The sequence below is a fragment of the Equus asinus genome, chromosome 14, assembly GCF_041296235.1.
Source record: "Equus asinus isolate D_3611 breed Donkey chromosome 14, EquAss-T2T_v2, whole genome shotgun sequence".
In the NCBI taxonomy this organism is placed as follows: Eukaryota; Metazoa; Chordata; class Mammalia; order Perissodactyla; family Equidae; genus Equus; species Equus asinus.
In genome coordinates this window covers 22783930-22810648 of record NC_091803.1, presented here as the reverse complement: position 1 = coordinate 22810648, position 26719 = coordinate 22783930, and the positions used below count along the sequence as shown (strand labels likewise).

General features: G+C 45.0%; 1 protein-coding gene across 5 annotated transcripts in view; it reads left to right on the top strand.

Moving 5' to 3' along the window:
- Nucleotides 1-3771, top strand: part of LOC106831846 (S-adenosyl-L-methionine-dependent tRNA 4-demethylwyosine synthase TYW1) — a 213488-nt gene extending 209717 nt beyond the window's left edge. For 4 of the 5 annotated variants that reach the window (XM_014842270.3, XM_044746296.2, XM_014842269.3 and 1 more), the window contains one exon: nt 2560-3771. In XM_014842270.3, the coding sequence (XP_014697756.3) occupies nt 2560-2781 (222 nt within the window). In that variant the 3' untranslated portion in view covers nt 2782-3771. The remainder of the gene's footprint in view (nt 1-2559) is intronic. The other variant, XR_011494170.1, reaches the window with a different exon arrangement.
- Nucleotides 3772-26719: the final 22948 nt, after the last annotated feature.

Genomic DNA, 26719 nt, shown 5'->3' with positions numbered 1-26719 from the left:
ACCTAGAGATCCAAACTCAAAAAGAGAAAGTCGTAGGGAAGAGGAGACTATGGTTATCTGTTTTATTCAGCAAGTAAAGCAAGGAGCCCCCCAAAGGATTCTTCTAGCAGGACCAAGCTCCTGGGGGGTGGGTGTGATTTACTCTTTCTCTGTACTCCCAAAGTGCCTTGTGCATAGCTGCGTTCACTGCACACACCACGTTATGTTATAATTATTTTTAAAATGTCTGACTGGGCCAAGTCCATAGTTGGCACTCTATAAATGTTAATAGCAAGGAGGAATAAAAAGTAGGCATCATTATCAGCCTCATTTTACTGTCATACACGTTAATGATGATTACTCCTGCACTAGTTGGAAAGTAACCCCACTTCCAGTCACATGTAAGTAGCAGGTCTTCTATCATGAATACACTGTGAAAACAGTCCATACTATTCTGTGGAGCCAATAGGAGCAAAATTCCATCTCTCAAGATGTCAGTGGAACAGGTGGAAATGGTTTTCGTTATGTGGTCTTTTAGCTTTGTTCAGAGGTGAGGAGGAAGAGCCTAGGCCCTTGTATGTCCTAAGTGATGGTATAAATTACAATAAGTCAGTTGTATTCACAAAGCCAGTAGTCTTAGCAGGGTAGAGTGGAATAAGGGAGGTAACTACAGAAACAATTATAATATGCTGTCAGACAAGTTCGGGTTACAGTGAGGTCTTGTGGCAGGGGAACTGTCATAGTCTAAAGGGATTTGGGAAGACTTACCAGAGCAAAGGACATTTATGAGGGGACCTGTGGCATAAGTAAGTGTGACTCAAACAGAGGAAACAGCATGGGAGTCACATGAAAGGTGGGCAGCTCATGAAGAGCCTCCCGATAGAGATTTGATATTTAGACTGTATGTTCTAGATAATGGGGCTCTGTGCTGCTGTAGGCATAGTAATCTCAGGTAGTCTGAAGAAGTTGGAAGCAGCCAAAACTGGAATCAGAAGATCAATCAACCGGAAGCCTGTTGCTGAGTCCCAGAAGTAAGGACCCGTGTTAGGGCAGGGTCAGGGCACCGGCCATAGAGATGCTGCTAAGGAAGAAACGATGGCGCCTGGCCGTTTTTTGACGTGAGGGGCCAGGGAAGGGGGGAGCGCCTTTGACTCTAGTTTTGAGTCCCAGCACCTAGGGATGACAGCAGTTGCCTTCACAGTAATAGAAAATGCTTGGGAGCAGTCAGTCTTGAGAGGGAAAATGATAGAGAGATGGGGAGTTTACATCTTGGGTTGTAGAGTTCATAGAGCCCTTGGGGCACCATTTCAAAGAATGGTCTTCTTATAAGAAAATTTCTCATGATTCATACATAGACTAAGCTTTTCTACTTATTTAGCATTTTTTTCCCTAGAAAGCTCTTAGCTGTTGGGTAAAAAAATCAGATGTCATTGAAATTCAGCATATTTTAATATTCCAAGTCCAGGAACCTATATATTTTCAGTATTTTTCTCAGCTAGAACATGAAATTTTTACTTAACTTGGCTCATAATAAGGGTTTTTTAAAAGATAGTGGCATAACAGAAAGAGTTTTCTGTTTATAAATCAAATGTCAATGTATTAGACATTTACACGAATGAATGCCAAATAGGTGCTTTGAATTAAAAGCCTTCGCAGGTCAATTAGTTGTTCCTTCAGAGTGTCCTCAACTTACTTTCTGTTTTCTTCATTCCTGGTCGTTATTCTACAGTGACTTTTGAGAAACAGTTTTCTTAAAAAAGTACAAATTGGATTGATCCCCTTTATTGAAAATTTTTTTTTAAATGATTGGCACCTGAGCTAACATCTGTTGCCAATCTTTTTTTTTTCTTTCTTCCCAAAGCCCCCCACTACATAGCTATATACTTTAGTTGTGAGTCCTTCCATTGTGGCATGTGGAACACCACCTCAGCGTGGCTTGATGAGCGATGCCATGTCCACACCCAGGATCCAGTGAAAACCTGGGCCACCGAAGTGGAGCGCACAAACTTAACCACTCGGCCGGCCTCTGAATTGAAATTCTTATAAGGCTTTCTACTAATGAGATACTGTATCCATGTTAGGCTACAAAGGCTAGTTTGAGTCATTAAGTTAGCATTTCAGAATTAGAAGTCATTGATTAAAGCTTCATTAATAACTCCAGCAAAGTTTAGTAATAAGAAGGGTTCCACTAGGTGCTGCTAACACAACTATGAAAATTCATACCAGATGAAAAGTGGCAACAAGAGGAATTAGAATTAGCTTGGCCATTAACACATGATTATGCCAAAAAATTTAATTAACCCTCTTTCAATGATACTGCTCAAGATAAACTTGACTTTCACTTGCAGGATGTATTCTTTATTCAGCAGTTGAGCCTTCTAGGTCTAGTATGGCCGCAGTCCTAAGGGAAAAGAAACTCTTTTGACTGTAGTACATTCTTCTTTGATATGGAACCATATCTGGAGCATGAAAGAGTTTTCTTTAAATGATAGGGAGAAAAGATCAGGCTCATTTTTTATTTATTTGATATTATTTTATGAATGTTTTTACTTCAGACCTGGTGACATTTTTCTTTTTCAGTTTAAGATTGATAGAGAATGGTGGACATGGATCAATTATAATCGCTTCCAGGAGCTCATCCAGGAGTATGAAGACAGCGGTGGATCAAAAACTTTCAGTGCAGAGGATTATATGGCTAAAACTCCTCACTGGGCTTTATTTGGTGCCAGTGAAAGAGGCTTTGATCCCAAGGACACGAGATATCAGAGAAAGAACAAATCAAAGGATATTTCTGGATGTTGAGATTATCTGACTTTAGGATACTGAAGGACAAAAACTGATGGCCTCAGAATGTTCTGAGACTCCACTGTGGTTTTTCCAAGGACAAATTAATACAAATTATATTTCCTATAGAGGGGACTGTAAGGCAGAACATGGGAGTGCAAGTCACATCCTGGGGTTGAGGAAGACAGCATCCACGCTTTGAGTGCCTGGGACTCAGCCTTGCCATTTCTTTCCAGAACTCAGTCTCTTTCCTGATTTTACTTCTGAGAGGAAAATCATTTTGGGGGGGAAGTACACACTCATTATTAGAATGTAACTGACAGTTTTGAATTATAATTAGTAAGCCTCCCTAGAATGCTGTTCAGCCAAGTGTTGTATGGAATTGAATATCTGTTCCTCTTCCCCTCATGGGCTTTTGGCCTTTGTGGATTGTACTCCCTGAGGTAAGTGTATCTGCTCCCTTTGAAACCTCCAACTTTTTTTTATATCTTAAGATAACGTCTCCTGAAGGTAATTTAAGTTGTCATAATTCTCAATTATTTTTAAATGCTGCATAGATTACTTGAAATTTTTGCTTAGCGCCAACCCTTTAGAAATTGAGTTGGATCTGAAACTACCCTGGATCTCATTTTGTTGCCATACAAATTGCCATAGAAGGTAATAGATGGGCTGGATTAGAGTAACAGTTCTCTTCTGTAAGAGGAATTGCTATCTGATGTCATTGAGTAATTAGTCTCACAAACTGAAATAGTACATTTTGCTTTTTGTTTAAAAAGTCAGTGTTTAAGCCTCTTCCTGCTGCACACGTACCAGGTCTCCATCTTCTTCCACGCCTGTAGCCCCAGCTGCTTTATGCAATCTGTTCTTTAAGGTTCAGGGTTTTCTTCTAATTGGAAACATCATTAAGTACACAGTAGTTTTGGGGTTTTTTTAAGTACCATAGTTATTTTTAAAATTCCTTTATCCTAAAATACTAATTAATAAAAGATCTTTTGTAAAGACTTAGAACACAGATTTTCTTTTGCATGTTTATTTTAAAGATGCTTCTCGTTTTATAGTTCTAAGCCCCATCAGGCCCAGTTCCTCCTTATATATCAGCTATTTTGTAACACCCTCTATTCTCTGTGGAAGTAAAATTCATATATAATATAATCTACCTACTCATTTAGTTGAAAACTGGGCACCGTATTTATTTCTAAGTGGTAGAGTCAAAACATTTCTCTCGGTTGTAACATAGGATGGGATAGTGACAAAGTGTCACAGGAATCATATGTTCTTTCTTGAACCCACCGCATCTTCAAGCTTATGTTTAGTCTCCTGTTCTGTTGACTTGGGAGACAGACAAGAAATAGGAGTGGTCTAGGTCAGTGAGGCAGAATCTCATTGAAACTCAGATGTGTTAGTGGTCACTGAATAGAGGTGGAAAACACCTTAAAGTAGAATGACGTGCTAAAAAGCAAGAGCTCGTGCTAAGGGGCCCATGGACGGGCTTCTGTCTGTGACAGTGAACCGAGCAGCCAGTTGTTGGCAAATGCCTCAGGGGCTGCCTGAGGAGCGCGGCGGGAGACAGCAGGCAGTGCTTTGGACCATCCCTCAACCTCTTTTTCAATCAGACAACTCGTTTATTTTTTATGTATTGAGGTTCTGCTTAAGATTTAACTTGGGCAAGGATATTCTGTTTCTTCAAAGAAGGAAAATAGCAAACCTCTCAACTTTATAATGAGCCCTCCTGACTTCATTAATTTTAGGTTTTCTTCCCCTCTAGAAAATATTTGCCTTATATTAAAAAAATAACATGGCATATTAATCCCAGTTCACAGTTACAACAAAATTTCTAAATGCCTAGGGAAAATACAGTGGCATCTACATGAAAAAAAATTCAGTGAGTTTGCTGACAGTATTAGAGTAGAAGTTATTTTTGGAGCTTGAGCAAATGATTCTAACATTCAGCTGAAAAATTAGCCAAACAGGCAAGAATAGTTACAAAATTCTAGAAAAATAATTATTAAAGGAAAATTGCTTTACAAGATATTAAAACATGCCATCTAAAATAATTGAAACAGTATGAAACAAGAGATCAACTGCCAAAATGGCAGAGTAAGGACCTTATTGAACTCACACTCCCTCTAAAACAATGAAAATCTAGGCAAAACCACTAAAATCAGTGAATTTTAGAATTCTGACATTTAACCAAGGCTTTACAGAACTGAAAATCATATATTAAGAGAAACTGCTGTACCTCAGTAAAATTAACCATTGGCTTTTCATCAGAAAACATGAAGGCCGGAAGACAGTGGAATGATATCTTCAAAGTGCTCAAAGAAAAGACTCTCAACCAACAATTCTATACCTATCTAAATCCTCTTTCAAAAATAAAGGATAAATTAAGACATTTCCAGATTAAAAATAAGAGGATTCTTCACCTGCCAGACCTTCCCTCTGAGGAATACTAAAGGAAGTCCTTCAGGCTTTAATGAGAGTCCACTAACACTAACTCAAAGCCACATGAAGAAATAAAGAGTGCTGGTAAAAGTAACTACACAAGTTTTATAAAAGATGCATAAATGTATTTTTGTTTGTAGCTCTCCTTTCTCTTCTAAAAGACAATTGCCTAAAGCAATATCTATAAAGCTGTGTTGATGGACTTATAATGTATAAAGATGTAATTTGTATGACAATAATAGCCCTAAAGAATGTGGAGGCACAAAAGTATATTGGAGCAATTATTAACTACTCAATATTGAAATTAAATGGGTATGAATCCAAAGTAGAGTGTTTTAAGTTAAGATGCTAATTGTAATTCCAAGAGCAGCCACTAACAGAATAAATCCAAAAAATCTAGTAAAACTCTGGGGTTCTGCTCCCAATTTTGATTGTGTGGAGTTTTTCCTCACACCAAGCAATTGTCCAGCACCAGCTGGGTGTCCTCTAATTCAATTCAACTCAACTCTGATACTGTCTACCTGGAGATAGCATAAGATCCCAGGGTTAAGGGCTTAGTCCCACAAGACTGCCCCCCACCCTCCTTCAGATACCTCTCACGAGTCCAGCTTGTCACCTGTGCTTCTGACCAACCAGCTGTAGGTTCCTTTAAACCCTTCCTTGGGTTCAATTAATTTGCTTGAATGGCTCATAGAACTCAAATTATTAGATTACTAGTTTATTTTATAAAAGGATATAACTCAAGAACAACCAGATGGGAGAGATGCTTAGGGCAAGGTATGAAGAAAGGGCTCAAAGCTCCCATGCCGTCTCCATGAGCACCAGTCTACCAGCACCTCCACATGTTTGCCAGCCTGGAAGCTCTCCAAACCCCATCCTTTAGGGTTTTTATGGAGGTTTCATTACAATGATTAAATCATTGGCCACGTGATTGAACTCAAATTACAAACCCCTTTCCCCTCCCTGGAGGTCCAAGGTGGGCCTGAAAGTTCCAACCCTCTAATCACATGGTTCGTTCCCCTGGCAGCCAGCCCTCAACCTTAGGTTACTTAGGGGCTTTCCAAAAGTCACCTCATTAACATAAAAAAAGACCTTTGCCACTCTTCCATTAGGAATTTCTAAGGGTGTTAGGAGCTCTGTGCCAGGAACAAGGACAAAGACCAAATATATATTTCTTATTATAAAATAGAGTGTCACCAAAAAAAACACAAGGGAATTTAAAAAGTTCACTAGAAAATATCTATTTAACACAAAAGAAGGCAGTAAGAGATGAATAGAACAACAAAGACATGACATTCGAAAACCAAAGAGCAAAAATATCAGGCATAAATCCTACCTTATGGGTAAGTATATATTATATATAAATGGATTAAATACCCCAATCAAAAGACAGAGATGGATATTTTTTAAAATCTAATTATATGCTGTCTACAAGAGACTCTCTTGAGAGTCAAAGACTGAAAGGATAGAAAAAGATATACCATGGAAGCAGTAACCAAAAGAACTTGAGTGGCTGTACTAATATCAATAAAACAGACTTTGATTAAAAAATAGTACTTTTTGGGGCAAAAAAGGACATTTTATAATGGTATAATAATTATAATTAAATTATAACTGTATCTTACTAGAAAGATGTAATGATTATAAATGTGTATGCACTAACAACAGAGCCCCAAAATACATGAAGCAAAACCTGACAGACTTGAAGGGAGAAAGACAATTCGGTAATAATCGGAGACTTGTATAACCCACTTTCAAAAATGGATAGAACAACTAGGCAGAAGATTGATAAGGAAATAGAAGATATGAGCAACACTATAAACCAACTATGCCTCCCAGACCTCTATAGAACATTCCACCCAACTACACATTATTCTCAAGGGCACATGGAGCATTCTTCAGTATAAACCATAAAAGTTTAAAAGTACTGAAATTATACAAAGTATGTTTTCTGACCAGTGGAATGAAATTAGAAATCAACAGCAGAAAAAAATTTGGGAAATTCACAAGTATGTAGAAGTTAACCACTATCGTAAATAATCGATGGGCCAAAGAAGAAATCGCAAGGAAATTAGAAAAGATTTTGAGATGAATGAAAATTAAAACACATATACCAAAACTTATGGAATGCTGCTAATGTAGTGCTTAGAGGGAAATTTATAGCTGTAAATGCCTAAATTAAAAAGAAGATACATCTCAAATCAATATCCTAACCTTCTATCTTAAGAAACTAGAAAAAGAACAACTAAAGCCAAAGCAAGCAAAAGGAAGAAAATAATAGATGTTAGGGCAGAAATAAATAAAGGAAAGGAAAGGAAAGCAATGGGAAAAGTTAGTGAAACCAAAAGTTGGATTCTTTGAAAAAAATCAACAAAATTGACAATAGTTTAGCTAGACTCACCAAGAAGAAGAGAAGATGTAAATAATTAAAATCATCTATGAATGCACAACCTTGTGAATATACTAAAAACTATACACTTTAAATGGGTGAATTTTATGGTATGTGAAATATATCTCGAGCTGTTAAAAAAGAAAACCCACAGAAGCAAGCCTAAATGTTTATAAAAACCAATATAGGATAAAGGAAGCATCATAAATCAATGGGGATTTGAAAGAAAAAAATAACTTAGTCCTGTTCTTTGTACTAAATATCAAAAAGAGTCAAGTGAAGGAAAAGCTCAGAAGAAACCTTAGGTGAGGAGGCCTTTGTTGACCAGTGGCTCTCAACTTTCTCATACATCAGAATCACCTGGAGGGCTTGTTAAAACAGGTTTTTGGGCCCCACCCTGGAGTTCTGATATTGTAGGTGTGTCCTGGAGAGCAATTTGCGTTTCTCACAGGTTCCTGGGTTATGCAAATACTGCTACAAAACCACACTTTCAGAACCATTTGTTGATATAAAAACAATGTAAGAACTCATACAGGAAAGGTCAAAAACTGTGGAATATGTTTAAGTATCTAATAATATCAAACATTACATAAAATTGGGAAAAACAATTCGTGTGAAATATGATTGACAAATGCTTACTCTAAAAGCTCACTTAGTTTAATCAGTCAAGTCTTATTTAAAAGTTTTTAAGATTCATTTGTAAGTAAAAGACACGTAATTCCTACCATTGTGATGCTGAAGACATTCACCAAAGACAGAGATTCACACAAATAAATGTTAACCGGCAAACACTGATGATAAGGCTACAGAGAGGACAGTCTCCATGTGAGTACGTAATTGGAGAGATTTCCTGGTTGGAGGAGGTGAGCCTGATTCCAGAGGTGGGGTTGGGGAAGAAGAACACTGCAGGTGGAGGACTGAGTACATTCAAAGTCCCTGTAGGGAGAGGGTCGTGGCACATTTGAGTAGCTGTAGGAAGGCCACAGTGGCTGGAAGATGCTGCACAAGATGTAGGAAAGGGCCCAGCCACATAGAGAAACCAGGGGAACATAATGGTGATGACTCAGGGAGATGTTGGCCAGGCCAGGCCCTGAGAGCAATTATGCAAAGGAACAGCACAGCATGCTTAGATTTACATTTTACTAAGATACCTCTAACTGTAGGTTGGAAAATGGCTTGGAGAGACATAAAGGGAAGGATATGAGTTGGTAAGTATTCTTGTAGAACATGCCTGGATGGTGGCATTTGTGCAGTGCACACCCCTACACTCTGACCCTGCTGGTTGAGATGAAAGCAGTGGATGGATTTGAAAGAGACCTTAGGAGGAAACACTTATAGATTTGGCCACAAATTGATTAGATTGAGGGGAGGTGGATGAAATGTCAAGGATGACTCCTGGGCTTCTGGCATGAGAACAGGACGGGTGATGGTGCTGTTCTCCAGGCTGGCTAATGTGGAAGAGGCCAGGCTTGGCGGAGATCCTGAGTTCGCTCATGGACGTGTAGGCTTTGACTTCCAAGGGGAAAGTTGAGGCGTGGTCAGGCATACAGGCCTGGGGTGGAAAAAATGTGAATCATCATTGTAAGTTATAATTGAAGCCTCAAGGAGGGCTGTCACCTAAGGAGAGAATATAAAATGAGAAGAGGAGAATTCACACCTGAAGGAACTCCAGCAGGTGGTGGGGTAGAGAAAGGAGGAGAAGTCCCTTGACATCTGACTAGAGAGACAGGAGGGAAACTAGTCCCGTGGAGTCACGGAAATCTGGAGAGGAGGACCGATCAAGAACAGACTGACCAACAGTGCCAGAGGCCAGTGAGAGGTAAACTACGGAAGATGACAGGAAAATGTCCTCTGGATGGGGATCGACCATGTGATGGACACTTTCAGAGGAGTGCTGGCGCCGGTGAGTTTCTGAAGGATGTTTAATGACAGAAGAGGTTTATGATATAAAGCTAAGTTTAAAACATAGAATACAAAGTCAGTTACCATCTTAATTATGTAAAAATCATGTGTATGAAGAAACATGCCTGAATATGTATTATTTTCATGAGAAGAGCGCAAGAAAAGGTATGAGGAAATGTGTTTTCTACTTTGTGGAGTAAGCCTCTAAACTTTTCCTTAAATAAAAGCCTGAAATTGGAATTCAGCCTATAGTTGGAGTTAAATATATTCAAAGCAGCATTTTATCTGCTGAAAGATTAATCGTTTTTTGTTGTTCTTTCAGTGTGCTGGGTGGTTTTTCTCTTTATTTAAATACAAATTGATGAACTCTTCCTGGGCACTATGGATTTAACGCAGGTTGGCATTGACTGAGCTGCTTGTGTTGGCCGCCAGCCTGCTCAGTGCTGTCCGCCTTTTCCAGTTCCTTTTCGTTCTCTGTAATAAAGCACATCACTTTATGACTAGGTTTTGAAGCTGTTTGGTTCAGTGCATTTTCTGGAGAAGGAAGGCCCTCTTGTTTGGAAGGAACCCCCATGCATTTAGATCTCTGCTCACTGATTTCAGGAATTCTGGCCTATATGTTAGAAAAAGAAAAACTGATAGTGACCACAGACCTCAATATGAGGCAAGTATATTTGCAACTAATTGTGAGGGAGGTAAGTTTGCAAGTACTCACTTCTAAGCGCGAAGAGTGTCTATTTGCAGAAAATCTGAACAGGCAAACATTCTGCAATTTCTTCTCTAGATTTTGAAAATTCTTGTGAAGATGCTGTGAATCCCCAGATAGTGCCTTCACCTTCCTCTTTATTGAGGAAGCTAATCAATTGTGTAGCTAGTTAACTGGCTCTCACTGAGGACTACTAGAAATGTATTCTCTGATTATTGGCTAAGGAGAAGTTGGATAAAGTAATGTGGACTGCTGAAAAACGGAAACTTTTTTTCGACAACTAGTCCCTCCCCTGCCCTGCAAGGAGGAGCCTGCAGTTCCCCTGTTGTGCTTGTCACTTAGGCAGTTAGAGCGTCCGAGCTGTCCCCCAACCTGTGAGCCCAGCTCTGGAAGGGATTAGGAAATGCCGGGCTCGCTGTATTATAGCCCCCCTCTCAAGGAGTAAGTGGGGGCTTAGAGAGGAGGGCCCAGGAGCATCAGCACAGCCCAGTTCACTCCTGAGCAGTGAGCAGCAGGGCAGCAACAGCTTCCTGAAAACGTGCGCATAGGGGATAAGCCCAGACCATTCAAATGGCCACCTGAGCAGGCACTGAGGACATTGGGCACAGCTGAGTTGAGCAGGGAATGCTGCCGTCAACTGATGTCTGCGGGGCTGCGGGTGGTCTTGGACCTCTTACCACTTACTTGCTGCACACAGAATGGGAATTCCCAGTGAAAGGCCCCAAGGCACCTGGGACATTTCTGGTCAGGGACTTGGGTTCCTCTGACTTGTGTCTGAGCTGGCCCCTTGCCAGGTGACCAGAAGTCAGTTTCTGATCCCCAGTATAGGGGCTGGGAGCTGGAGTTCAGTCTGACAAGCAAGGCACTCGTGAGTGAGGTAGACCACGGAGGTGGGAAACGGGGAAGATGTGCATGGAGGGGTGGGCATAGCTAAAAGGCTGTCACCACAGGTTGTCGGCAAGTGAGTGCTGTGTCATTGGGGTGGGGTGTCAGGAGCGGCTGATAGAAGCCCGGCAGCAGCAGCATTCCTCTGGTTGACATGCTCTGTTCAGCCATCAGTCTGCAGATGATGCTGCGGGATACATATCATACACACAGTAACAGTGGCCGTTTATTGAGCCCTTCCTCTGTACCAGGCACTGTGCATGACTCTGCCCTCCAGAATTGGGGTCTAAATGGCAGGCACTGGTCAGGATTTAACTCTGCCTGATCCCTAACTCTGTTTCCTTTCTCTGTCCAGCCACCAGACAGGCTGCCAGAGGGAGAGTTCTAGAATGCACATTTCACGACATCCCTTCCACCTAAACCCTCCCAAGTCTCCTTCAAGCCTGTAGACAAGTGCAGACTCCTCAGCCTGACTTGGACCTCTGCTCTCTACACACCCTCCACTTGGGTCCTGCTTGTGCTGCGCTTCCGTCTGTAATCCCATCCTCTTCTCCCTGCCCCGACCAGCTCCTGCTCAGTTTCTAAACTGAAACTTTTGTGTTTGTGGTTAAGCTCATTCAGATCCCTCCTTTGGCTTGCCGGTAAAGTACACATTTGCCTAGATTTTTTTCACCTAAGGCAACTTGGTGCAGAGATTTTCAACATTTTGCATAATTCATAGCCTGTGAGGATCGTATTGAGAGAGATTACCCTGGTGGCGGAGAATCCTTGTTCATGTTGCCCGGTTTTCAGGTCCAGAGCCTTGGGGAGGGGTGTGATGCTCCCCAAAGGAGACAAGCAAGACTGCATATGCTCAGGTGGCTGCCCCAGGAGTTCTGACCTCTTGAGTTTATGCTCAAGCCACAGAATATTATTATTCACTTTGTACTTAACTTGAAAACAACATGGATAATATTTTCATAATTTTCAATTTTGAGGTGGTTTTCTCTTCTCGTTTTCCTAAACTGCTGCTAGGTGGGAAAAGATGTGTTTATACTGTACAGTCCCTAACTGCTGTCATGCACATGAAAGCATGTCTCAGTTAGCATGCTCTCTGCTACCAGTAACAGAGTTACCCACTAAAAGTGGTTTTAAACAGTAGGCATTTTTATTTTCTCATATGAACAATCTGGAAGTAGGTGATTCCTATTGGACTTAGGGATGAATAATCAAAGACCCAGGCATCTTCCAATCTTTTCACTGCATCAGTTTGAACATATTCGCTTTTATCTTCAGGCTGTTGCCCCAAGGTCTCAAGATGGTTGCAACAACTCCACCCATCACGTTCTCTCACAGTTGTGTTCAAAGAACAGAACAGGAAGGAGGACAAGGAAGAAAGCTCTCCTCTCTGAAGTTGCTCTTTTTATCAAAAGGGGAAAAAAGCCCCCTGGAGACTTCTCTTTAAGTCTCACTAACCATAAACGGGTTACTTGGTTACCCCTAGTTGCAAGGGACGCTGAGAATACAAGTATGTGGTATTTTCAGTCTCTATCATGGGAGGTGGGTTGTATTAGGAGAGAAGGTGGACAACAACTCCATCTGCCACAGAAGATATGTTCTTGCCTATGTAGTTCATCTACCCACCAAACAGGATAGAGCGCCTGTGGAGTGCCAGCTTCTTGCTCTAGGAGCTTCACACCATAAGACTGGGTTCCTGCCCGCCTAGGAGAGAAGCGGTACCCATGAGCCAGAGATTCAAATTCAGTGAGGTAAACGCAGTGTCCTCTTGAAACCTGGGAGCCGGACTGAGAAACTCTCTTGGTCTTTGAGAATTGAGAGCTTCACAGAGGAGGTGACATTTGAGCTGTGTCTTGAAGAATGAATAGGAGTTTACAGATGAAGAATGCAAGAAGAGGCCATTTCTGGCCAAGGAGCAGCAAGGGCAGATCCAGAGCTCTGCAAAAGCTTGCTTTTGTTTTCACCGACCACCACCACCCCATCTTAGTTCTACCACCCCAGCTCCGAAGGAGCTCCAGTGTTTCTGAAAGCTGAGCTGCACAGCCCCTTTGGCTGTTCTCAGAGCAGCAGAGATGTGTGCTCATTCCACTCGGGGATTCTCCAGTCGAGGGACTTGAAATCCTTCAGAACTGCAGTGGGTGGCATGAGCTGCTGTGTGGGGCCTTTATTCTGTGTTCAGCCTGATGGCACCACTGTAGGGGGTGCACTGGCCCTCACCCACTGCAGCAGGGGAGAGGGTCAGTGGAGGCTGCACTTTTCGTCTCCCCTCCCCTGTCCAGACCCTGAGATTGGTCATATGACCCTGAGCTGGATCAGTTGCTATACTCACTCCTCTGGGTATGGTGAGGGGTCCAGAGGGACTCAGACTGAGCCAATTGAATGCCTTCCTGGATTTCTTCAAATCAAACTGAAAGAAAGGGCTTCTTTTCTTCTTTGGGCACAAACTGTAAGTAGGAAAGGTTAGAACTGCCTGCTCTCTTGTCCTAGCCGTGTGCAGAGGCTGATCTGAGATATGGAGCATGTGTCCTGTTATTATTGCCACAAACGCAGGTTCTTTACCTGCCACACAAGAAGGCCCAAATAAAAACTGGAATGCCAGGCTTATGGCAAGGAAAGAGTTTTTATTTCAGTTGATATCAGCCAGGAGATGACGGTGAGCCCACAAACTTGTCTTGTTTCATCTCGTCTCCCCAAAAGAGGGGAGGTGAGGGGTTTTAAAGGTTTATGAGGAATGTGGCTGCTTGTAGGCTGGGGGGTAGTCAGTGGCCTTGCTGGCCAGAGCTTTCCCACCAGCCTGCATTCGGCCTTGGGAGGCTGTTTGCAGGGAGGAGGAGGAGATAAGGAAATTTGCAGGTGTGCGACCTTGGCTGTTTCTTTTCTTGGTGGATAGTGGATTCTGGAACCAGGGAGCCAGAGAGTAAGCAGGGGATGAGTGCTTTGGTTTTAACCCCATGTATGCTGGGTTTAATGCAGGAGAACTGATATCAGGGCCGGCATCACTCTCAGGGCTTGATCCCGGATCCAGGGGTCCTGCAGCAAAGCCTCCCCACACACCTCAGTTGTGGGAGTGACGATCACCTAGTTTCGCTTGGGTTCATTGGAGCTAGTTTTATCACTTGCACCAAAGTCTTGACTAATGTAACAGCACATCAGCAGCAAAAGCCCAGTATCTGTGGCCCAGCTGCCACCTCTCCTGGAAGTGTCCCTGTCCCCAGTGGTGCCTTCTCTTCTGTCCTGCTGAGGCTGGACTCCTGTGGGGCCTGCCTCAGCATCTCTTCTCCCATTTCTCCAAGATGTTTCCTCTATGACTCCTTTCACTTCAAGCCATTAGATGGCTCCTGTGGGCCCAGCAGCCTGGGCTGCCTGGCGGCAGGCCAGTTCCATGACCACAGCTACGCGGGGATGCCATGCCACCCATGAAATTCCCTCAGGAGCAGCGGGAGCCTGTGGCAGGTGATAAAACTCCTTCCACCTTTCTACTGCCTTGGGAAGAAGTGTTCACACCTTCCCCCTGTGTTTGGGGGTCCACCTGCCCATGGGAGCCCATTAACTTGCTGACATGTGGGCCAGAGCACAGAGGCACAGGCAAAATGAGCAACGTTATACCACCAAGTTGGGCCCAAGAGCTCCTTTCCCCAGGCTGCCCACCAGCTGCAGGTTCTCCAGACCTTCAATTATCCCATAATTAGATGAGTGACTGCTCTGCTCCACATTTTCTTCTCTTGAGCAGAATGTCCCCCTGAGTGCTCTACCCCTGGGATCAGCAAACCACAGCCTGTGAGCCAGATCCAGCCTGCGACCTATTTTTGTACAGCTGCGAGCTAAGCATAGTTTTTACATTTGTAGATGGTTGAAACAAAATTATAGGAGTAATATTTCATGACATGTGAAATTACATGAAACTCAAATTTCCATGTCCATAAGTAAAGATTTATTGGAACACCACCACACCTAGACATTTACATATTGTCTGTGGCTACTTTCACGCTACAGTGGCAGAAAGTGAACAGTTGTGACAGACTATATGGCCCTTCGATGCCTAAATTATTTACTATTTACAGAAAAGCTTTGCAGACTCTGCTGTCATTTCCCTTCAGCTTTCTGGTGACTTCTATTCCACGCAAATCTTCCAAAGAAAGGAACACTCATTGTGCAGCTCGTACGTGGGGACTTCGCGTTTACAGGGAAAAAGAAAGAGGACACTTCTTTATTAATATCAAGAAATGACTGTTAATGCTGGCACTTCAGACATCTAAGGGACTTCTTAGGGGTGAGCAGGCTTCTGATGCCCTTCAAATGACAGCATATCTCAGTGTATGCTTCAGAGGCAGAGACCGACTCAGGCCAGCACGGGGCTGCTGCTACTTCTGCAGCACTCCTTCCCCTGTGCACCAGCTTAGGGCTGCCTTTAGGGGTACCTGGCTGGCTCCATAAAGAGAAGCCTAAATCTTCCTCCTTCCTGGGCCAGCTGTTATTTCTGCCTTGCTGTGAGGATTTAGGAAACTAACTGGGACCTTGGGCCAGGATCTCCTAGGGCCACCAGGGCAACCTCCCACTAATTTTCTGAATGGAACCCCAAGTCTCCAGGCTGCTGCCATGCCCGCAGTCTCAGCAGGCCTGGCCTTCAGGCAGGGTTACCCCAGATTCCATTCTGAGTCCTGAGACCTGCCAGCACCTGCTATTACAGCTAGCTGATCCAAGAGGCACAGGTAGAACTGGCTGGCTGGATACCTGGGGAGCGTCCGAGCTCGAGGTGGTGAGCATAGACATCACTGATGGGTCAGCATTGATGGAGGAGACCACAGAGGTCCGTCAGTGTGCATTTGGCTGCAAGTAACAATTCTATGTCAATAGTGGCTTAAGCACAAATGACATTTAATCATCTCACATGGTAGGGAGTCTGAAGGTGGGTGTTCTGATTTGCTTTGGGGCTCGGCAATGTCAACAAGACCCAGACTCTTTCTATCCTTCCATTTTATTATCCTTACAACATGGTCATCAAAGCTCCAGGCGTGACAAACACGTTCAAAGGCAGGAAGGCCAGGACAGCAAAAGACTTGATGCTTGCTCAGCTCTAACTCATTTTCAGGGAAAGAATGCCTTTCCTGGAAGCCTCTAAGCAGACTTCCCCATACAGCTCACTGGCCAGAGCCATACTTCACATGCCCACCAGGGCAGGGACCAGGACTTCCCTCCCTGCACATAAAGGAACTCCAGCTCGTACCTGAGCAAAATCAGGGTTTTGTTAACAGGAAGTCTGGGAGGCGCAGCCTGAGCAGCTTACCCTAGATGGCTGCTGGGGAGGGCTACTCCAGGACTTTTTCGACCAGTGAGAAGATGGCCCCTTATTCTTTCCCTGCCCAGTCACATCTTACAGAAGATGCATTGGAGAAGTGAGATGCACAGAGTGGGGAGGGGCAGGGATGCCACTCAGTGTTGGGGTTCTATGCAGCTCTCAGCACCCTGGGGGGAGGAGGGGAGTCCACTGGGCAGCCAAGGGGAGGAGGGTCAGAAAACTGGGAACCCAGCGTAACTCCTTTGAAAGCTGAGAGGGCAAGATTATCCACAAGGCCTGTAAAAAGACTTGGCTTCTTGGGTGGAGACTTGTTCACAGGCCTAAAAGTCAGGAAGGTTTGGCATGCCCCGCCCAGCCTTCCCTCCCTTCCCCTTCTCAGCTTACTCAAGTATGAAATGCTGCTCTTATGATGAGCAGGGCCAGGCCGGGGCCTTGCTGACCCCACAAGGATGTCACCATGGCACGGAGTCTGGTTTCCAGAGCAGGCAATTTCCCTTCCCCCAAGTCTCCCCTCTCCCAGGCCTTCTCCACCTCCACCCAGACCTTGTCTCAGCAGGGCCCTTCTCTCACAAGAGAATGCTCAAGAGTAGGTGTTCGTCCTCGAGCGATTTACTGTGTAACCACAAAGTTACACTCCCAATAGGTCATCCCAATTCCCTAGCCCTGACGGGCAGGGTTCCTGGGACTCCTTTCTTAGTCTGTTTCAATTGATGAGGATCAAGGCTGCCCCAGGGAGGGAAGCCCAGGGCATCCTGCCCTACATACTGATCTATATCATCCTCTGGGAAGTGTAGGACGCCATGATTCGACCTGATTCCTATCCAAAGTTATAGGACCACCCAATAACCAGACCCCACCTGCAGTGATACCATTTTAACAACTTTTTTGCATGATCTTTCCTTTGTCTTGTAAAGAAATAATTCACATACCTATGCCTTGTAAGTTTAGCCCTACCCTCAACCCATTGCAGCTCTTCACTGCCCATGGGTCCTGTCCCCATGCTATTTGAATAAAGGAGCACTACTACCAGACCTTGAGAGTCCAAGAAATCTTCCTTTCCACTCCTCAGCTCCCGGAGCCCACATCACAATGACTAATGAGGGTCCCCTCTTCTTGGGTTCCTTGCTGCTCCTTTGGCCAGGGGGCTGCTGGAGGTGACATTTCAATCTGGCTTCACCAGGATCAGTCAGCTGCGGGTCTGTCTGGGTCTGTCTGCAGCTAATGCGCCATGTGCAGGCCATTAAGTAGAGCCTTACCCGGCTCTTGTTTAAAAGTCTATTATTTTAATTCCCAAAGCTTTGTACGGGGAATGGGCAGCAAATACTGCAACAGCGACACACTCTGTTTGCCTTCTAATTATGACAATTTGTGACTCAGAATCGGAAACTGGTCATTTCTTTGGCCACTGCATCCTGCCCCACTCTTCCCAGAATCCCCTCCAAAAGGGTCAGCCCATGGTTCTGAGAGGGGATGCTGACACAGTACATCACATTACAGACACTACTGTGTGGGAGGAGTAGCAGTGCTGTCTGTAGCAGGGCAGGGGGTGAGGGGAAGGACCAAAACTTTTCTCATTAAAAACCAAGAGAAATCACATCCCCTCTCATCCCTGCCCACTCATTTTACTGTGTTCTGTTTACTAAAGTTGTGTGTTTAATTTTATTGGAAAATAAGGAAATACCAAAAAAATCACTGCCTCACACAAACATGCCTGAAAAAGAAAAAAGTGTGTGTTGATGATGAAGACTATCTCATTAACAGACCACTTCAGGGCCTGCTGGGACCCCCACAGCAGGTATCCAGCGCCCGTGGTGGTGGAGGGGTGGGCGTGGGCACGCCTGCACCAGGAGCTGCGGGGCAGGGGCAGGCCCCCTTCTCCCTGTGGTGCGAGTCCCCGGCCCCTCCCTCTATCGTGAACAAGCTTTCCAACAATGCTCCATTTCCTGAGCCCTGACCCCGTCCCTCACGTCGCCGTGTCAGGTTTCTTCCAAATAACAGCTGGAAATGTTTCTCTAAGGGGTGCTTCGGGTTTCCCGTTCTGATGAATAACAAGTCAGGCCAGGTGAAGACACCCTCTTTCCGACTGCCAGTTAGTTCCCTGCTGAGTCTGCTCCGCCTGACTTCATGCGCAGCCACAACACTGGATCTGCCTGAACAAAGTCCCAGTGACCGCCCCAACTGCAGATCCAACAGACACCTCTCCTTCGTCCCTCCGGATTTTCCGAGCATTCCACACCGGGACCAACTCGCTCTCTTCCTCCCCTCCTTGGTGTCTCTGAGCCCCTCTGCCTGCTCCTCGGGCCTGGGGAGGCGTTTCCTGCACTTCTCTTTCACTCTCTTCCTTTCTCTCCACCCACTACACACTGTACCTGTGACCTCAGCTCCCCACGACAGGTCTTCATCACTCTCAAATGGGTGTCCCCAGCCCTGAACCACAAGCCCATTTATCCAACTGCCTGAGGTGGCCCCGGCTCCCCAACTCAGCAGCTCTGCTCTTGCAGCCTCCCTGAAGGGTACTCCACCTTGTCTACAGGTCGGGATCCCACGGGCATCCTCGGTCGCTCTGCTCTGCCGTGGCTCACAGGCAATTGAAAGCCTTCTCATGGAGCTCCACGCAGCCTGCACGACTGCTGCCACCAGCTCGAGTCAAGCCCTCCTGGCCGCCTGCTAGGCCTTTGCAAGTCACCCCTCTTCTGCCTTGCCCTGCCTCTGAGCCAGGGATCTCCCCACTTTTATTGATCATGCACCCCTACTGGAAAAAAACGCAAGCAGGCACTTCCAGGACATGCATGTGAACTTATATGCATAAATAATAGAAAACACTCACCAAAAGAGACGTTTGACAGGATGCAAAAAAAAAAAAAAAAATACAAGTTCTAGTATTTCTCTGGTAGCTCTGGGATTCTCACCCTACTGGAATCTGCTGGTCCAGGCTCTGGCTGCTCCAAGACATGCCCTCTGTGAAAGGCCCTACGCTGCTGCAACTAATTGCTCCAAACTTGGTGGCCTAAAGCGGCACCAGTGTATTCTCCCTCAGTTCTAAGGTCAGAAGTCCCACATGGTTTCTTGGGGCCAAAACCAAGGTGGCAGCAGGGCCAGGCTGCCTCTGGAGGCTCTAAGGGAGAACCTGTTTCTTTGCTTTTTCCAGTTTCAGGGCCCTTTTCTCCACCAAAGCCAGGAGTGTAGCCTCTTTGTCTTTTTTTTTGGCCGGGGCACGGGGCAGGGGTGTCGGGGGGCGGGGGGGTGGTGAGGAAGACTGGCCCTGAGCTCACATCTGTTGTCAATCTTCCTCTTTTTGCTTGAAGAAGATTGGCCCTGAGCTAACATCTGTGCCAATCTTCCTTTATTTTGTCTGTGGGATGCCGCCACAGCGTGGCTGATGAGCGGTGTGTAGGTCCACACCCTGGATCCAAACCCGTGGACCCCAGGCCGTCAGAGCAGAGTGTGCACACTTAACCACTAACCACCAGGTCAGCCCCAGTGCAGCTCTTCAAACCTCTCTCTGCTTCCATCGTCATGTCACCTTCTTCCCTTCTGTGTCTAATCTCTCTCTGTCTCCCACTAGTGATTTCTTTGGGCCCAGCCAGATGATCCAGGATAATCTCCCCGTCTTAAGATCCTTAACTTAATCACTTCTGTGAAGTCCCTTTGCCATATAAGGTAACACTTGCAGGTTCCAAGGATTAGGACCTGGAGATTTGGGGCTCCATACTCAGCCTCCCACACCCTCCCTGCAGCAGGGGCAAGCTTCTGCACGTGCTGCCTGGACATCTCTTTCTAGCTCTCCACTGCCAACTGGAGTGGAGACCTTGCAGTCGTGCAAGGTCCTTCACGATTTGCTTCTACCCACCTTTCTAACTATGTCTCCCACCACTGTTTCCTCTTCCCTTCATCACCACCCCCTAACATACATGGCCTCAGTCACCCTGATTATACTTTGTGTTCCAGCAATAACAAATGCTTGGAGTCCTGTCAACAAGGCCCTGCATGTACAGCTGTTCAGGTTGTGAACTGAACAAGGGAGCCACAGGTCAGGAGGTTCATGTTGTGGGCATACACTAACTTATATGAGAGCACAGAGGTCTTCCCGTTGAAACTGCCCTCCCACATAAACCTTCGCAGGCTCACACTTAGGAGAGCACGTAGTAATATTCCTAACTGATTTTTTAAACTTTATAAAGGTGGTGTCTTTCCTCATTTATGTGTTTGCGCTGCACAGCCAGTGGCAGCCCCGCCCTCACACGCACCAAGCAGCCTTACACTCCCTGTCTTTGCACTTGCTGTTCCCTTCACCTAGACTGCCCTCCCAGCGTCCCCCTCTTCTTGCTTGCCTGGTCACTTTCAATACACGGCCAAGATATCACGGCCCCTCAGAGGTCCTCCATGCCCTTTCTTTGTACACACTTGTAGAATTGTCCATTGCACGTGGGGTTGCAGTTTATTGGTTTAAACGTTTGCTTTCCCTCCTCCACCCAGATGTGAGCCCCCTGCAGGGGATGGCACCCTTGTCACCTCCCTCCCGGCAGCACCCAGCTCTGTGCAGTCCTTTCGCAAAGCCATCATAACTCTCTGCCCAAGAATGAACGTAGGAATTATTTCCTTTGCCAAGCTCACAAAATAACAAATTTCTAACTGCCCTAATTATTTTCCTTTCCCTCCTATTCAACCAGTTCTCAGAGCCCTAATATCTCATGAATACTTTCTAATGGTCTCATTTATAAAATGATTCTCTTTTTTAATAAGTCAGGGGTAACTTGCCACATCTATTAATAACAGCCTTTTTCAAAATGTCTCAGCACCTCCTTTGGTTTTGAAAGGCCCTAAATGGTTTTCTGAGTTTGAGCAGGACCACTTTATCCTTTTAAGGTATACCAATCTGCAACAAGAACATTTCTAAATGAGTCATAATATCTGTATCGCAGTTTTCTTCCAGTGGATTCAAAATATTTTACCATCTTTGATATTTTTGTCCTGATATGTAGCGTCAGCAGATAAGGGCCCCCTTTCAAGTGACCATGGCTCCCTGGGGTCAGCAGTAGTTTATATTATTTGTCCACATATTGACTGCCCCTCTCTGGGCACATCACTTGAGCACCCTCCCTGGTGTCCACCCCCTCTCTCCCATGGGATGAATAGACTTCCTTTCTGACCCACTGGCTTCAGGCTTGGCTATTTGACTTCCTTTGGCCAGTGGCATGCGAGTGGACATGACATGCATCGTATCCCAGCAGAAGTTTTAAGAACCGATGAGTATTTCTACCAGCTTCCTTCCTTTTTCCCCTTTGCCAAGGAAATGGCCTATCCCAGATTAAAGCTGCTCCTTCAGTTTGTCTCCCTAGAGTGATGAAGACACTTGGACCAGAGCCACAGCCAAGTCAACATGTAACATGAGCAAGAAACAAAAGTTTGTGGTTGTAAGCTCCTGTGCTTTTGGCGTTGTTCATTACTGGGTCACAACATGGCAAAAGCTGATACAAATGCTTAGGATCATTCAGAGAAGACAGAGATTTCTATGTTTGAAAACTCTAAGGAGGTTTTTTACTAGCCCACTGAAGCATGGGCCATCTGCTAGCTTGCTGGAAGGGGTACATTTTGAAGAAGACTCATTAAACCTCCAAAACCCCATTTCCCATTGCAACATGTCACCATCTCCCAGTTTTAGCATCCCTTCCTCCCATCACCATAGCAACACATTCTGGGACAGGAGCTGGAATATCCTCGAAAGGCATGGGGAAAGCAAGTTTCACTTCTTCCTCTGACCTCAGAAACCTCATCTTTTCTTCTGTAGCTTTATTATCTATGCTAAAGATGAAGTAAAAAGTTCTAAGACAAAAGAGTGTGTAACCAGAGGTCTGCTTGTGTATGAGGAAATGTTCCCTTGTCTGCCACTGGAGAGGAAAGATTGCTCAGAGCACGTTCAGTTTCAAGGGGATCCCATAGATGTGGGGCTCCAGAAGAGCTCCCCCAAATCCAACTGAGCCACACTCCAGACATAGCAGCAGCTTCTAGGTGGTACTTTGTTACTTGACAGCGAGTCTGCCCTGCGTGACACTAGAATCACCCACATCTTGGATCCAGCAGCCCCAGATGCTCTAATGAATCATGTCTACAGTAGTCCCCCCTTATCTGCGGTTTTACTTTCTGCAGTTTCAGTTACCCCCGGTCAACCAAGGTCCAGAAGGAGATCATCCTCCTTCTGACGTATCGTACCGTTACAAAGTCAATAGTAGCCTAAGGTTACATCACATTGCCTACGCCGTTGACCTCACTTCATCTCATCATGTAGGCATCGTATCATCCTGCATCGTCACAAGAAGAAGGGTGAGTACAGTCCAATAAGGTATTTTGAGGGAGACTACATTCACATAACTTTCATTACAGTATATTGTCATAATTGTTCTATTTTATTATTAGTTATCATTGTTCATATTGTTAATATCTTACTGTGCCTCATGTATAAATTAGACTTTATCATAGGTGTGTACATATAGTATGTAGGTATAGGAAAAAACATGGTGTTTGTAGAGTTCAGGACTATCTGTAGTTTCAGGCATCCCCTGGGGGTCTTGGAACATGTCCTCCGTGGATAAGAGATACTACTGTATTTTGAAGTTGTTGAATCTAAACCAGCTCAAACAGCTTAATCTCCGTCAGGATCTGGCCACGTGCATCCCTTCCTCCTTGCATAGAAGTCTCGGTTTTCATTGTTGATTTGTTTCACCAAAGAGATACACCTGGATTTTTTAAAAGAAAAGATTCAGCATTGAGCTTTGGAAATAAATGTCCTGATAACTTTCCATGCTTGACCCTGACTCAGAACAAAAGCAGGGCAGACGCAAGCAATGACTTGTGTCTGCGCCATGTGTATGCATCCTATTCTGGAGAGCTTGGCTTTGAGGCACAATAAGAGGGGCTCAGCAATGTAGCCCTACAGGGTGTGGAGGTGTATCTGTCAGGGTTCTCAAGAAACAGAGAACAAATAGGAGATTATATATATCGAGAGGAATTGGCTCAGGCAATTATAGGGGCTGAGAAGTCCCATGATCTGCTGTCTGTAAGCTGGACACCCAGAAAATCCAGTGGTGTAATTCAGTCCAAGTCCGAAGGCCTAGGGACTAGGGAGTCAATGGTGTAACTCCCAGTCCAAGGGCAGGAGAAGATGAGAGGAGATGGCCCAGCTCAAGCAGTGAGGCAGGAGAAAAGGGATGAATTCTTCCTTCCTCCAACTTTGGTTTTCTTTAGGCCGTCAATGGATTGGGTGGGGCCCACCCACATTGGAGAGGGCAGCCTGCTTTACTGAGTCTGCTGATCCAAGTGTTAATCTCACCCAGGAACGCTCTCACAGGCATAGTGTTTAATCTGGGGCCCCCGTGGCCAGTCAAGTTGACATGTAGAATTACCCATCACAGGAGGGAAGCCAGAAGCAAACTCAAGGCTGCCCCAAGGAGAGGGCACGTGAGGTAATACTAGGAGCCTTAAAGGGTATGAGGAAGCCGGGCTCACATCTGGGGAGGCAGCAGGGTGGACACAGCCCTGGACAGGAGTGCAGAGGCCTCAACTGTGTGGTCTCAGAGTCACCTGTTACCAGCCAGAATCTTACTAGCAGCTGGAACAAGAAGGAGGGTTGGAGAAACAACCCAGAAGGAGGTGGGTGGCAGGAGGTGGCCAGGAAGGAGTGCCCTGTTGGAGCAGGCAGAGCTGAACTTCCAGTAGGACTTGCCTGGAGTGCTATCAGAGAAACCAGGGCAGACATCGTGAGGCGAGATCTGCAGTGGACAAACGCACTGGGGAAGGCCTGTGACTCGTGAGCTTTGGGGCCCCCAGGAAGTTGGGACACCGAGGCTCTGGTGAAACAATCCGTAACAGTCTCCCCCATGGTGAGCCAGCTTACTTCCCTGGCTGTCACCAGGTCTTTGCGGATTGTGTGGGGTGGAACCCATAGCCCTGCATGGCCCTTCCATGGTCACCGGAGTGGTGAAGGAGCCCGCCGCCCTGCAGCCCCCCTCAGCTCAGACAGTCCACTTGTTTCTCTCTCCACTCCTGTCAACTGCATCTGACAGTTTCACTCACCTGGGCTGTTAAGACATTCATTTCCTTTCATGTACAAATGGAAATTAGGTGGAGTAAAGTGCACTAGAATTATTTGATGTTTTTCTAATTTGATTCCCAGCAGCCCTCTGAATCTGATCATCTCATCACTGCCACAGAATGAAATGTGAGAACATCAGTGGGGGATTTGGTCTCTGTCCTCTCCTTACACTGCAAAAACCAAAGTGCCCCTTGAGAGAGAGCGTTTCCTATTGTGTCGCAGACAGATGGATTCCATAAATTAATGGAAAGGCATTGAGTGATTTCTGAAGGAATACCAAGAGAATTGCCTTCCTGTTTATGATCAATTTCTAGCAGTTTCCTTTCATCTGTTTTCCTGGAGGGAGACATCTGCAAGAAAGCGTCATTCAAGAGCCATAGCAATCATGACCACCCTTGACCATCCTGAGATGGGCGATGTAGTTCTATTTTATGAATCTGAGTGAATATTCTTGTTTCCCTTCCATGTGGAACAGGGGACTGGGCTGGGCATCAGAATTCTGATTTACTTGGCTCCATTACAGCTTTCGAAAGAGCCTCTGCTGTGTTTCTTCCTGGCGTAGGGGTGGCAAATGCTATCATTGGCTCCTCAGTCTCCTGGGTCTGGCAGGTACATCGCTGCCAGAATAACTTTCTGTACTTCTAATAGAAGGCAATGTGATGAGGGTTAACAATGTCCCAATTTTCTGAAATGATTTGGAAATGAGGTATTCAGCAAATTGAATATTTGAAGTTGAGACTTTTTTAATGTCAGTGTGTGTGTGTGTGTGTGTGTGTTTCTTTCAAGCCTTTCCTATGGAATCTTCCCAATGTAAAGGCAGTATTAATCTGCCTGGTAACCATAGCAAACAAAATGCATGGGGATTTTAAGTAGAAAATTGAGGATTTAAGGGACTTTGAAGTCCTGGAACCCAGCTCCCAGCCAGTGCTCTGATTGTTTCTCCAGAATCCCGACCTGGGGCTGTCCAGTCCAGAACAGAATGCTTCTAGTGATGGTGACCTTATAACTGCTCAAAGGAGCACAGCTCTACAGGGATCAAACCACTAATGAGAGACTGTGTTAGCTGAGTTGGAACAAATCTGCAGCAGTTCTCATCCCCTGGTCTTGATTCCCACCTCAGGAAGCAGAGAGTTGGTTAAAACTGCTCCCCGAGGTTCCCTTCTTCCCTCTTCTCCAGACCAACACACCAGCAGCTTCCACCATTGCCCATATGAACAAAGGCTCAAATTCTCTTGGATTTCTGGCACATTCTGCTCATCAGTTTCTATCTAAGGAAAACCAGGAGTCCAGGTTTCCTGAGCGGGGCTGCCTCTCCCTCCACTTTGAGAACTGGAGGGGCAACCTGTTTGGAAACCACAGCACCCTGCATTCCATCGGGCAACAGCCCTCCTCATTCTCTCAATGCAGACGTGTGCAAACAGGGGCTAACAGCCAGGTGGCATGCACCATGCCTACTGAGGACTCCAGACTCCAGGAGTGGCCCCCTGGTCCGTGAATTGACAGCCTCTTTTTAAGTGTTGTTAATGAGTTTATTGAGGTATAATTGACCTATGATAATCACAGGTCTTTAAAGTGTACAGTAAATACACATATAAACATACATTTGACATATACATCGGTGAAACTATCACCTCAATCAAGATACTGGACGTGTCCATCACCCCCCAAAATGTCCTCGTGTCTCTTTATAAACATTCCTTCTCCTCCCTTGCAGGCAATCGCTGTTCTGCTTATTGTCACTAAAGATTAGTTTGCACTTTGTAGGGTTTTATATAAACGAAATGATACGATAGGTACTCTTTTTTTGTCTTGCTTCTTTTACTCGGTATATTTCTTTTGAGATCCATCCATGTTATTGCACATATGAATAGTCATTCCTTTTGATTGCTGAGTAGTATTCCATTGTATGGATATAGCACAATTTGTTTTTCCTTTCACTTGCTAATGGATATTTGGATTGTCTCCAGTTTGGGGCTATTACAAATGAAGCTTTTATAAATATTCACGTACAAATATTTGTATGAACATACGCTTTTTTTTCCTCTTGGGGAAGTCCCTAGAAATTGACTGAATGGATTGTAAGGAAGGTATATGTTAACTATCAAGGAAATTGCCAAAATCCTTTCCAAAGTGTTTGTACCATTTTACATTTCTACCACTAGCATTTGAGAGTTCCACTTCCTCCACATCCATATGGATACGCAGTATGTTTTAACCATTTCAATAGGTATGTAGTGGTATCTCATTGTA